Below are 13,869 nucleotides of genomic sequence, written 5' to 3'. Positions count from 1 at the left end.
GAAAAACTTGGAGATAGTTACCATTTTTTCATTATTCAGCTCATAATACAATCATGTCATGCCCCAATTGAAGAACAAACAAAACTATAGAAAGACATAGAGGATTACAGCCATTTTGAAGGATTATCCCTAGTAAGGTCAGAACTAACATGTCATGCATATCCCCATTTATGGGACTCGGCAGGTTGATCTAGCTTCTAATCCTAGAGACGATGTCCAATGGGCCCCACTGGAACACAGTTGGGTTAAATTAATTTTGACAGTGCTTCTCACGGTAATCCAGGACTATCAGGAGCAAGGTGTGTAGTAAGAGAGCACGAGGGCAAAATTTTGCTGGTAGTTGCCAAAACACTACCACAATGAACCTACAACACCAAGCTTCAAGATGCATTGCTAGGATTGACTATGCGCAAGAAATTCAAAATTAATAAAATCCACCTAGACGGAGATCGCAGATAACATTAATTTGATCCACACAAAGGATATGCCAAATTGAAAATTGAAAAAGTTGCTAGTACAGATTTGAAAGGCAATAGAACATTTTGAAGACTTCGCAATGCACACTTGTATAGAGAAGGGAACAACATGGCAGACTGCTACAAATTGGGCACAAAAATTAGCGAGTTTAGTTTAAAATAGCAATCTCTAGGTCCATACACCCAGTAAGATTGAAATTTAGACTGAGATGGTATTACTAAAATCTCATTTAACATAAATGGTATTTACAATAATGCATTCACTCAGTCCAAATGAAACTTGCATTTAAAATCAAAAACCATGGAACTGCACCTTCACTTCTAACTTTCTAAATTTGATACATCATAGTGAAAGGTCAATATAGATCCCCTTTCCTCAGGTAAGCATTTTGAGAAAAGACCAAAAAAGATTATGTCTGCTTCCTGTTGAAGTCTTTGTTAAGCAGAAGTTGGGACAATTTTCATTAATTTTTGTTAGTTCCCGGTAAGTCCAGACTGACTTGATGCAAATCTTTTTTCAACATAGTCTACTTTACCTGTATTAAGCATTGGGGGGCTGTCCAACTAAATAATCTTGTTAATAAGGCCAACCCAAAGAAACTATTTTTGGCTGACCTCTAGTTCATGTATTCTTGCTTTGGTGTTTCTACTATACCCTATGCTGAGTCAGTTCCAGTGATAGAATTCTCAGAAGCCTACAGTTCATACGAAAATATATATCTAAGCAAAGTCAACAGGTTCATGTTCAAGTTCACATTCAATTCAGAACAAGTTTGTGAGCTGATACAAATGGAGAAAAATTTTGAGACTTGGTTCAAAACATAAATATTAACAATAAAATAACTAAAAATAAGACTAAATATTAATGTTTATATTACTAATTATAAAGTCATATTTATATTATATTTAAAATCAAAATGTAAAATAAAATATTATGAAATTTTTATTGCATAATACTTATAAATAATTCAATATTGAAATAAATTATTCTATTATAAATTTTAAAAGTTTCCCAATGATAGATATCTAATATAACACGAATTTCCCCAGTTCACTCTCAGCAGCTTACAACTTCAGAGAAAATGCCTATTAAACTTTTACCTACACAAACCCGAAAAGCCCAATGCTAAAACTAAATGCAGCCAACAACAGTAACAACTCACATTCACAGAACCATGCACATCAATGGAACAATGGGTCCACACAGAACATCATCACAAAGAGAGAAAGAGATCAGAAAGCCAGTGTCGAGTGTGCACATATTTCTCTGAAAAAAATAACTGTGACTCACCCAATGTTTATTTTAAATTTAAAGTCATTTTGCGTGTTCAGGAATAAGAGAAAAGAAAACTAAATTGGAAAGCAAATTTCTAATGACTTTTTAATAAGTTTCCAAAACAAGGATTATACATTAATATAGCTCAATTGCAGGTGAATTGGAATGGCTTTTAGGGGTGCTGTTTATGTTCACCATATTTCAAAAAATTTGAATGAAAATTGATGAACTCTGTGATATAGTATCTGAGATTCTTCTGGGAAGGATGCCCCATTGACAATGTGTTTACCTTCACAATTTAATGTTGTCAGCGGCTGAATGTTAAGCTGTCTCAAAGGAATGTTGATTATCTCATAGTTAATTTTGTTGTCATCTCAGAATTCGTCGACTGGATCACTATAATGTCTGGTTTTTGGAATCATGTTTGAGGCGTTTTGAACCCTAGATCTCTAGTACTTAATTATATAATATATTGCGTTAGTTCATAAATTCAAACTTCTATATACAGATTTTCATTTTACTAGATGAAGAAAAGTAGCCATGTTTGAAGAGGTGTTTTGAAACCTATATCTCTGGTACTCCATATATTGTATAAGTTCACAAATTCAAACATCTACATACAGATTTTTAATTGGATACCTGAAAATATATGATAACTAATATCTAGTCCTAGCTACTTCCCAGAGTGCCAGGAATACTAAAAAATGTCATAAAGTAACTTGTTGTTTGAAACTAGCAGGGAAAACCTTAAGAGTTTTGGGGTGAAGAGCTTTGGGAAAAAAGTTAATGCTGCCAGTGACCCCCATGAACAATATTAGTGTAGATAAGTAATTTCCAGTTTAAAACCAGCCAAATTCCAATGAAAAACAAGAGTATGGAAAGGCAATTTGAAGTTTAAATCACAGTAAGGAAAGGTAATTTAAAGCTAAAGATTAGTAATAAAAATTACCAAACATAAAAGTTTTCTGAACAACCAACAGAAAGCAAGTTATAAGGTAAAAAGCCCAAAGGAATAGGTTTGGTGCCTAAATATGATAGCTGTATTGCGTGGTTAGGCATTTTTGCCATGAAATGCAATCAAAATTTTAGGAAGAATATCACATGAAACTTGAACGAGGGCATTTTAAACAGACCATCTATATAGGATCATTCCAATATATATATTTAGTTTGTATATGATTCTACTTATAATAATGTATGTCTTAGGATTTGAAGAGCAACTTTAAATCAATAACTGCCATAAAAATATCAGTTGACAAGCAGGGTCGGCCATCAAATTTAGGCATTGGACTGTTAGTTTTTCTGACCTACTAACAAATGCCTAAAGGCGCTCTTATGCCAAGCGGTCCCCTGCCTTTTAATTATTACTAACAGACATGAGGAAAATGCCATTAATCTAATGATTATTCATAGAAGTCATCTGGAGAATCTTAGAACAGACTGATTAAATGGATTTTATCCAACATTTTCCTGATAACTCTTCTCAATTCCTTGATGATAAGCGAGATAGCTCACTCCAAACATTTGACAAAAACTCCTACGCAGATTATTCGAATGAGGAAGCTTTGGCATTTGTCTCCCTGCAACAGTTTTCGATCTAAAAATATAATGATTGTCTAATAGTTCAATTCAAAGATGGCATTACAGGATGTAATTAAATAGAAATTTGGTTTTCCTTGACACATTGATAAATTTAGAAACTATGCTTACATTTTACTCGCCAATGGACAAACCCCTCTGGAAATTTCGGGAGAATTTAATAGATTACCATCAAAACATGAAAATTAGAGTGTACCTGAAACCCTGATTACACCACTGAGACAGGATGTCTCTGGTAACTTGCCGCCCGAAGACCATGCTATATAATTGTTCCGACTGTTGAACAGACAGACCCTGACTATCTTCGTCGATGCTCCTTTTTCCTCTGTAAACTTGTTGAGGCGACGATTTCTCCACCGTCAAGGGCCTTTCTTTTACCTCCGCCTTGACCGAACCCTGCTGCATGTGTACAGGAGGGCTTACAGTCTGCACTAGAGGCGTCTGAGCAGATAACATTCTTTTCTCTGCGGCGGCCGCGCGAAGCTCGCGCTGCTCACGCCGAGCACTAGCCTCGGAGCCCTCCATCGAAGCACCGGTACCTACATTTTCCCTGGGCTTACTCCGCTTCGCCTCCGGGGGCGGCTGCAGGCTCATCCGTAATGCCATTTGCAACTCCTCGTCATCGTGATCAGCCATTAAAGCGCTAAAACCCTAATAAAATAATGCCTTAGTAAAACTTCGCTCTCTGTCCCCAAAGAACATTCCTTGGCCCTCTTTGTATTTCCACAAACCCTAGAGATGGATCTTTTTCTCTGCTACGCAAACGAATAGAAGTTTCTTGATTGGGTTTCCACAATTTGAAAATAAAGGGTTTCGATCCCGAGAGCCCAGATACAGAAGGAAAATTCCGCGAAAAAATTAGCTTTTCGCGTCGTATCCGCAGGGGGGGTTTCCGATCGGGGGGTTTTGGAGACAAATTCAATTATGTAGTACAAGAATTCCCCCGATTACGAAAATAAAAGATTTACCTTGTTTTCGTCAATATCATCGGAGGCCTTTGAATCTGCGCTCCAGCGAGTTTTTAACTTTAATTTTCTAGGTATGGGATTTCGGACTGGTTCGAAAAAGAGAACAATCCAAGAAAAACAATGGCAAAATAGTTTCGTATTTGTACGTATTTGTGAAGAGGGCATACATACGACCTGTTTAGCAGTTATTTTTTACACTAGCCAGGAAATGGTTCAGTGGCAGGCCTTCCACGTTGGGACTGCACAAAAAACCGTAACGGACGGGAAATTTTACTGGACTTTCTGTGATCGGGCCGTTACAGATTCTGTCTGGATAACTGAATTACTTTCGCGGAGGATTCGTTCAATTTACTCGACAAATTCACCGTCAAAAGCCGGTTTGCAGGTTTGCGCCAACCGACGGGAAAATATGTCTCCGTGTACAGACTTGCTCTACACTTCAAAATGATTGTGAAAATATGTGGCATAGCTTTTTCCCAAAAGTAACTTTAGATTAGCTGCCGCATTGAAAGGGTAATACGTAGGATTATATGTTGTACAAGGAATGTATATTATTAATAGTAAGAGCTTATTTACTAGCCAGGGAATGTTTCCTTTAATTAAAAAAAAAATTAAATGATAATTAAAGTTCATTAATAAATTTCATATATAGGGGAAGAGCAAGTAGTTGAGCATGTACCAATTGTTGTGAGGGTTGTTGATACCTTTTGTTCTAAAAATTGAACAAATAAAACCTATTGTTTGAAACATAAAATATCCATTTTTATTAGGAAATGTACCAATCGCTGTTAGGAAATGCACCAATAGCTGTTAGAAAATGTACTAATATTGTAAAAAGTAACCAATCAGGTGATGTCATATCAGCTGCACAACTATTGGGGCCTCTTTTGCATGCCTATTGGTCTCACTTTTTTTTTGGGCTGTTTTGGACACCTTGGCAAAAAGCATGTTGATGTGGCACCATACTTGATGATGTCGTGCTGAAAGCTTAGTTATAAGCAGAGGGCTTGCCAAGTAAGCTATTGTAAAAAAATGAGAGTGATTTGAAATTTCCACGTAAGATTTGCACGACTATTGGAGCATTTGTGCATAAGTGTTGTAGTGCACGATTATTGGAGCATTTTTAAGTAAGTATTGGGTGACACTTTGAAATGACTACTTTTTTACCCTTGCATGCAAAACGGATCCCACAAGATGTGTCATTACTACCCAAAAGTCACAACAATAAAGAGTAAAGTCGCATATAGGGACAACCAAAAAAAAGTCATCAAAATGTTTATGGATCCATGAAGTTAACTACAAGGGCTACTAGTATGCTTCCCTAGCTCCTAATGTTAGGAGGTGTAAGAATTTGATGGTCTATATGGTTGCATTTTCACTTTTAGATCGTATATGACAACTTAAAAATTACTTTAAGTTACTAATAAATCGTAAAAATTTATTATAACTAAATACAAATCTTAAAATTTAATTTATGATATTTTTTTTTATCGATATTTTAATTTATGATATTAATATATATATATTGTTTTATAATACTTATTAGAAAAATACAAATTGATCTAAAATATTTTGAAAATATAAGATATAATCATTTCTAATTTTTAAAATATTTGCATTTGAATTTTTAGAAGAGTTTCTATTTCCTTATATAAATTTAGAAACTTATTTAATTTAGTTTTAAGAATAAATTCAATAAGATTGTCTTAATTTAGAAACTTGATATAATAGATAAAATTCAATAGTTATTACTTGATTATCAATTAATATGCAATATATATGATTCCATAATGTTTATTACTAGCATACCTATCTTTAGAGATATATATGTAAAGTACTTGGAGAGAGATTTTTTATTGAAATCTATTTTTTATTCAAGTGTATTTTTTATTCAAATGAATTTGTTATTGAACACTTAATCTAAGGACATTGGTTGTGTGTATGTCAAAGAAGTGTCTTGTACTCGAATACTTCCAAATTTGAATGATGGAAATCAAGTGTTCAAAGCACAAGAAGTATCATATATTCATTTTGTTTATTTTAGATATAGAAATATCCTTAATCTCATTCATCATTTTTTTATATAACTCAAAATACCCATATATTGTTACATAAAAGGGCTTGTTAACTCTCTTTTTTTATGATCAAAACAAGAAAAAAAATATTGCAAGTTTTAAATTCTCTTTAGTTTGTCTAACTCTCTGCATCATTTTTATCAAAGGTTAGACAAGCAAGCATCTTGTTGATCCCAAACAAAATAGTTACCCTAATGAAAACCTAGCAAATAGGCATCTTATGTGATCCCAAAAAAAATTATTAAAAAAATAGCAAAAAAGTAAACAAAAATAATTCGCCCTATAGTGAAAACATGGCGAACAAACGCTTTGAGTAAGTACCATGGTGAAAACCTGGTAAACAGGCACCATGTGCAAAAGGATACAACTTTATCATCTATCAATTTTCTATATAATTAACCATCATGCCATAAACTCATTTGCCACTTTGATCCCATGCGCCATAATAAAACTTGTTCACACACCTCTCATGGCCTAAGATTCATCAATTTTTAGTGTCATCATCGCATGTTCACAATAAGTCAACCCATCTCCCATTCCTGCAATACATGGTCCTAGGCCCAACTCAAGGCAAATATTTTATCATGATTTGTAAGAAAATAATTATAAAAAAAGAAGTCCTAGAAAAAATAAGAAAAAGCATAAAAAAGTCTTGAAAAAATCAATAAAAAGCATAAAAAGTTCTAAAAAAATTAATAAGAAGCATAAAAAGTCTTGAAAAAATCTACAAAATTCATTAAAAAAGTCCTAAAAAAATCAATAAAAAGCATAAAAAGTCTTGAGAGACTACAAAAAACATAAAATGTCCTAAAAAATTAATAAAAATAATTTTAAAAGTCCTTAAAAAATCAATAAAAAGCATGAAATGTCAAAAAAAAGAACCCTATAAATTGAAAAATGTCCTACAGAAATGCCTAAAAATTGAAAAAAAAATAAAATAAAATTGATCGTAAAAATCCAAAGCAATAAACTATCTTCTTGCAAAAACAAACATAAAAGCAAACACAAAACAAATTAAAAGACTATGCTTAACAAATCAAACAACAGTAGGCAACTAATCAATCAAGTCTACAATCAAATTGATCCAAGTCTATTCAATCAATCAATAAATACCTATCCGTCATCTACCAGATTGTCTTACACATGGAAGGGTACACTAAAAAGCAAACAGATCGGTCTTACACGAGGTATTACATCTCTACAACCAAACATCATCATTATCACACAAGCAATCAACATCAACAAAGATCAATATGGTTGTTGACTCATTTAGTCAAGTTAGTCTTATCTTTTATTTATTTATCTTGAATTGTATTCTTATGCTACTTAAGGATGTCCACGAGTGACTTGAGTAGTCAAAATGGTTCATAATCTCATTGTTTGTGGTGTGTTTTCATGAAGTTATAGGGCAAATGTATTTTGGGTGTCTTTGTTGGCACAATCATTTGGCAAAGACCCTATGCAAACCTAAAGTCATGGATCACTATGTTTATGATTATCGCACGTACATCTACCCATAATACAAAAAACTAGAATGGATGGAAACATTCCTGGTCTACAGTATGTCTATTAATGCAATGGAAAAGCATCTACACCTTGCTTCTTCATACCTTGGTGCATACACCTCCATTTGTCATATAATAAGGCTCAATGGTGATATCGTTGTACACCAATGAAAGAAAAATGTGAATCCAAAGAATGAAATATCAAAGCTCTACGACAATCAATCATCTACCAATCACATTTATCTCCTAACTATTCCTTGCTTCTCACTAACTTATTCTTATAACTAACTATTCCTTTGTCAATTCACATAGTCATTCTGGTCTTATACTCTGACACACAAAAACAAGTGCATGTTGCATCCATAAACATGTTATAATATAAGTGTATCATCTCATCGCATCATAAGGCATCTCAAAAAATAAAAAAAATAAAAAAAACATGGGACATGTCATTATACATACATAAACATATAAAGGATCATGATGGTATGCATACACATTAGTTGTCTATACATAGGCATCCATCAAGTAATCATCACATCAGGAACATGCATGACATTAAACATTCATATAATCACATGCCTCTTTATATGGAAATCATCGCATCAAAAGCATGCATCTTATTAAGCATCTATGTAATATCATGCATCTTGTATAGGATAAAAATCATCATAAACGCATCCATCATAAGCATATATCATAGAAGCATTGTAGGATATCATAAAACATCACATAAGCATTATAGTGCATCCATCACATAATGAGCATCATACCATATAGAACATAGAGCACGTGATAGAATGAATATATATATATATATATATATATATATATATATATATATATATATATATATATATATATATATATAAGGCCCAAAAGCTCAATCATGAATGTGCAATTGTCTATAACAAAAGGATCAATAATGCTCCCTCAATCCTCTGTATCTAAAGGCTCGAATTATCCTCCAATAGAAGTGCTTGCTCCTCCCTGTCATAAAGATGGTGGCCTAAGTGGTCTCAATGGAGGACCCATAACCCCTCCACTACTAGCTATAACTTGAGATCGTGAACAACTTTATGATCAGCTATCTCTATAGCTTGGTGCCCTCTGAGCAGCAGGCATGACACTCTCATAGAGGCGTCTTCAATCGAAAATCTCAAACCCAAACTCAACCACCCAATCAGACATATTCCTAACACTGGGATCTTGTACACCAACAAGATACCTCTAATATTCATCCTCAACCTAGTGTGCCCTACCTATAGCAGCATCTCACTCAACTCTAAGTCTATCCCTCTTAGCAATAAGAGCATCTCTCTCTACTCTCCATGCCTCCTGCTCCTCCATATATGAAGCCCTATTAGCTACTCAATCTGCCTCTAATTGGCCCACTTGTGCCTACAACTTTGCAATAAGCTACCTTTGGGTTTGTACTCCTACTCTTAATGCACCAAGATCAAGAATCTCCTCTACATCCTCTCCCACATCAACATCCTACATCTCATCATCACCACCATCATCTCCATCAAAACTAGAATCATTGGAATCATCACTCTCTGAATTGTCATAATCACTATCTCTGAAGCTACATGAATCCTCCTATGAATCCTCTATATCTACCATAGGCATGTCGGTAATAGATGGGGCACCTCCTCTATCTCCACCACCTCCTCTAACCCCTCCATCTCCTTCTTTGTCTCCCCATTGTCTGAACCATTATCTCCTATGCCTCTCCCTCTCCCCCTCCCCTAGCCTTTGAACCTAGCTCTACTTTGGCTCTCCCCCGACCCTATCCTCGGCCCCATCCTTGACCTTTATCTTCTCTCTATCATTTACCCATCACAATAGGTATAAGAATGACCAATCTGTAAGAGTAGGCCTATCAATGGCCCACCATGTGTCAAACTAAGGAATAGTACCTGCATCGACTATATCTGACCCCTAATCCCACTACACTAGTTTGAAACTATCAAATTTTGCATAGGCTACCTACGGTCTGATGAATGGCCCCCAATCACTGTCTTGTCAGGTACTAGGAGAAAAGTAGACAATACCCTAGAAACACCTTGATGTATACCAAACTATCTAAGAATCTTGCCTAACAATCAAGAACATCGATGATCCTTTGTGAATGCACTATTTGCCCAATTAAATATCTCTTTTGTGCTCACCATCATCATCCCACCTCGTGCAATCTTTGTATGGTCTCCAAAGAAAGTGTTGCATTATGTCCAACTCGTGTCATGGGTACAAGGTGTGACCCACCTGATGTTGTGTCACGAACCCAACAAAGATATAAACATGTGGTTGTCTCGGCTAAATATGCCTTTAAACAATCGGTCGACACACGACAATGTGCTCTCATGCCCAAACTTTTAATAAAGTGATACCCCGATTGAGTGACTACGCACTTGAGTAAGCAATTGTGTGGAGCTGGTAATACAACATGGCTAAGATATATGGTCCCCATGTGTACACTGTGTTATCATAAATCATGCCCTCTATTACATGTCTCCATCTTGTGATAAATCCATGGCAACGCTATCTGGAGCCACTATACCAGCAACAACACCGATAACAATAGTGTACCGATCATACATGCACATCATAGTCCCCCATCGAATCTCCTAGTAATCATCAATACCTAGCTCAATCGGGTTGCACTCGAACAATCTGTAAAGAGCCAAAATGTTAGGGCGCAACTCATAAATCACATTCTTGGCATGTATATGGATCTAAAGGATGCGTCAGACATCCTCGAGCATCATGGAAGCCTCTCCAATCAGCGAGATAAAATAACAAGTATTTGAATGCCATTGCTCGACAAGTGCAGTGATCAAACCTTGGTTCACCCTATTCTTGGGAATATAACAAATGTGATAAAGACCAAGTGCATGCAAATGCTCCTGCTTGATGTCATCTAACTAGCGTTGCAAAGAGAGGTACTTAGGCCTACTCTCGCAAGTTCCCAACACGAGAAGAAATATTTGAGTCCACAAAGATATTATGTTAGCCTATGCACATCATACGACCTAATTGACCAAATGACTGATGGTTTGCCTATTCACGCTATCAATTAAGCCCTAAAAATACATGTCGTACACTTGAATACATATGCATTACAAATAAAGCAAATACGTTGTTCTAACATAAAATGTGCAACACAAATAACACACGTGATACACTTAACTAATGAACAATATAACAAGTGAACGCAACACAAATATATTGAAAATGCAACACAGTTATCTCAAATGTGATACACTTATTGATTGCGGTACTTAAACATCAAATGTGTAACAGAATTTGTAAATGTGCACATGTAAATGTATATAGTACAATTGTTTATTGACACACTGTGACTTAACCGAAATTGAGCAATTAATGCATCATATCAACAAGATAGGGTTGATTACTTACCTCGCCGCTTATCTCAACTAGCCTGGCAAAGGTTCAAACCCGCTTCAACTCTCACCTAATGCTTTCCATAGCTCTACAACAATCGCTCAAAGAACCCCCACTCTCTTAATATTCTCTAAGCTCACGTTGCACAAATGAACCTATTTATGTTGAATTTGAACCTATTTGTAAACCCTGACTAAGCCAACCACTAACCTATATCTACAAACTGATTCAACACAATATCAATAGAGATCTACAAATGCATGCAAATAACATAAAATAAACAAATTTATACCTTCATATGCAAAAGAGACTTGTCTCCATTGTTCTCCTATCCTACATGATCTTGTATTTGATAATGGGTGCTCTCAAAATTGTATGCTCTTGCACAAGAGCTCAAGGAAGAACAGATGTGACTGTGATGATGTATTGTTGGAGTGATTTTGATAGAGTGTAAGTATGCTCAAAATATGTTCTATGGAAAATGAGAGGAGGAAGCCTCTTTTATAGAGATCATCTTAAAAATGGAGGGTTTGGATTAAGAGGTGGGAGGAAGAAGAATGACTAGGATCACATAGATGAAAGAGAATCAATAGGATTTAAGGGTAGGTAAAAATGAAGGGAGGAGATTAAGAGGTGGAAAGGTAAAAGATAAGAATCAATAGGATTAAGAGGTTAAATTTGAAATGGAGCCTAATGAGATTAAGAGGTGTGTTGACTTTTGAGAAAACACAAAGTGAATGAAGAGATGGTTGGCACTTATCAAATGCCTACGATTTTAGATTATAATCCATGTGAACAAGTTGGAGGGCAAGGATTAAAAGAGGAAAAAGGTAAGTGAATTAACTAATTAAAACAAGTATTTATTTAATTGATAGAGGAAATGATAGATAAATTAAATAAATAGTGTATTTATTTAATTTAGGAAAGTGATGGGATTAAATAAATAATAAATATTTATTTAATCAAAGGACAATTTTAGGTGTCCACATTTTGCCCCTCTTTAAGACAATGTAATTTATTACATTTTTTTAAATAATAAAAATTTTAACTGATACATGTCCCGATTTGGGAGGTGGTATATGCCCCCTTAAGAGATTCAGTGAAAAATTATAAAAAAAAAAAAGGGTTCAAACAATCTCTCGACAAAAAGAGAGGAAAAAGGAGAGGCAAGAGCGACAAAAAACATGAGTTGGTTTAGTGAAAAAATAGAGAAAGATTAGGTTACAAAGATTATGTGGGAGAGTGGTATGTTAGCACAAGTGATTAGGGTTTTAGCACCTATAAATAGGAGCTAGGGGGGATAATCTCCTCATTTGCATCCATCATTTTCATTGAGTCGAGCGTAGAGCAGAGAAGAGGAAGGAGCAGTGAAAACAAAAGGAACATATGCATGCAAACACCGATTTGAGTGAGTGTGATGACACGAGAGGCTAAAGGACATGAGATATTTACTATGTACATCTTCCTTTTCATTGATTGGATGCATTTAATGCATCATTGATAGGGTCAAAGTCTAGGTTGGCAAAAATGCCTTAGGAATGAAACTATGTATACGCTTCTCAAAATCATGCTTTTGGCATGTAAACATGTATCTAGCGTATTTACTTAGTTTTACATATATGCCAGATAAAAATCCATTTATGATTTTGGATGCATACATGAAATCTTGATGCATTTTTGTTAGGATCTTAGCACATTTTTGCTTAAATTTTCATGTATGATTAACAAAAGTTCATTTTTGTTATGTTGATGTGTATATGCTAGATGCAACATATTTAACAAGAATAGCACATCTAATATGATAAACTACATGATTGATAGAATTAATGGTTGGCTAGTTGATTAGGGTTTTGCTGATGTGATGATTGATATGATTGTAGGTTGATTTAGTGTCATTAATTTCATACAACATTTTCATACACATAGTAAATGCAGTCATTATTGATGGATGACAATCACGCGGTCTTAGGTGCAATTGGCTTGTGGCATGTGACATTTATGCTTAAGATTAGGGTAAACCTAAACATGTTATTTGTCTTGGCTAAGAGGTGGCACAATGAGCATATCTCTTTTCATCTCCCAACTGGGAAGATGTCTATGACCTTAGAGGACTCTGATGAATCATACAGATACCTATAATAGGAGAGTTAGTTGTTTATGAGTAGCATGGAGATGCAGATTCTCTATGTCGAGTATTTGATAATGATGACTTATCAATCAAGCAAGATGAAACAATTAGTTGGAGAAAGATGTTAGAGTCATGTCATCCACTCCCTTCAGTTATAATAGGTGTTATTAGGGGATACATATGCCATTACAAGCAGTCACATGGATTCATAACCAGATGGGATCATATCTTAGAGTGGATGAAACATGATAGCACTCACTTTGCTTAGAGCCCTTACATGTTAGCCCATTTATCTTGTGATCTTCATCAGTTTGTATATATGGATTCAGTGAGTCTATCGGCTGGTGTTATGCTTCTACATTTATGGGCATATGAGCGCATTTTAGTTTTGAGGCTTGTTTGCATGAGGTTTTGAAGCATGTGACAAACTTATG

General features: G+C 35.0%; 1 protein-coding gene across 1 annotated transcript in view; it reads right to left on the bottom strand.

The window, feature by feature from the left end:
• The window catches only part of LOC131050879 (uncharacterized), a 63,177-nt gene extending 58,430 nt beyond the window's left edge, over positions 1-4,747 (bottom strand). Inside the window, exon 1 of the mRNA XM_057985176.2 lies at positions 3,548-4,747. Coding sequence (XP_057841159.2) covers positions 3,548-3,987 — 440 coding nt within the window. The 5' untranslated portion in view covers positions 3,988-4,747. The remainder of the gene's footprint in view (positions 1-3,547) is intronic.
• Between the last annotated feature and the right edge of the window lie 9,122 nt (positions 4,748-13,869).

This window comes from Cryptomeria japonica, chromosome 11 (assembly GCF_030272615.1).
Source record: "Cryptomeria japonica chromosome 11, Sugi_1.0, whole genome shotgun sequence".
In the NCBI taxonomy this organism is placed as follows: Eukaryota; Viridiplantae; Streptophyta; class Pinopsida; order Cupressales; family Cupressaceae; genus Cryptomeria; species Cryptomeria japonica.
Note: the sequence above shows the minus strand (reverse complement) of the source record. Positions and strands in the feature narration are given on the sequence as shown.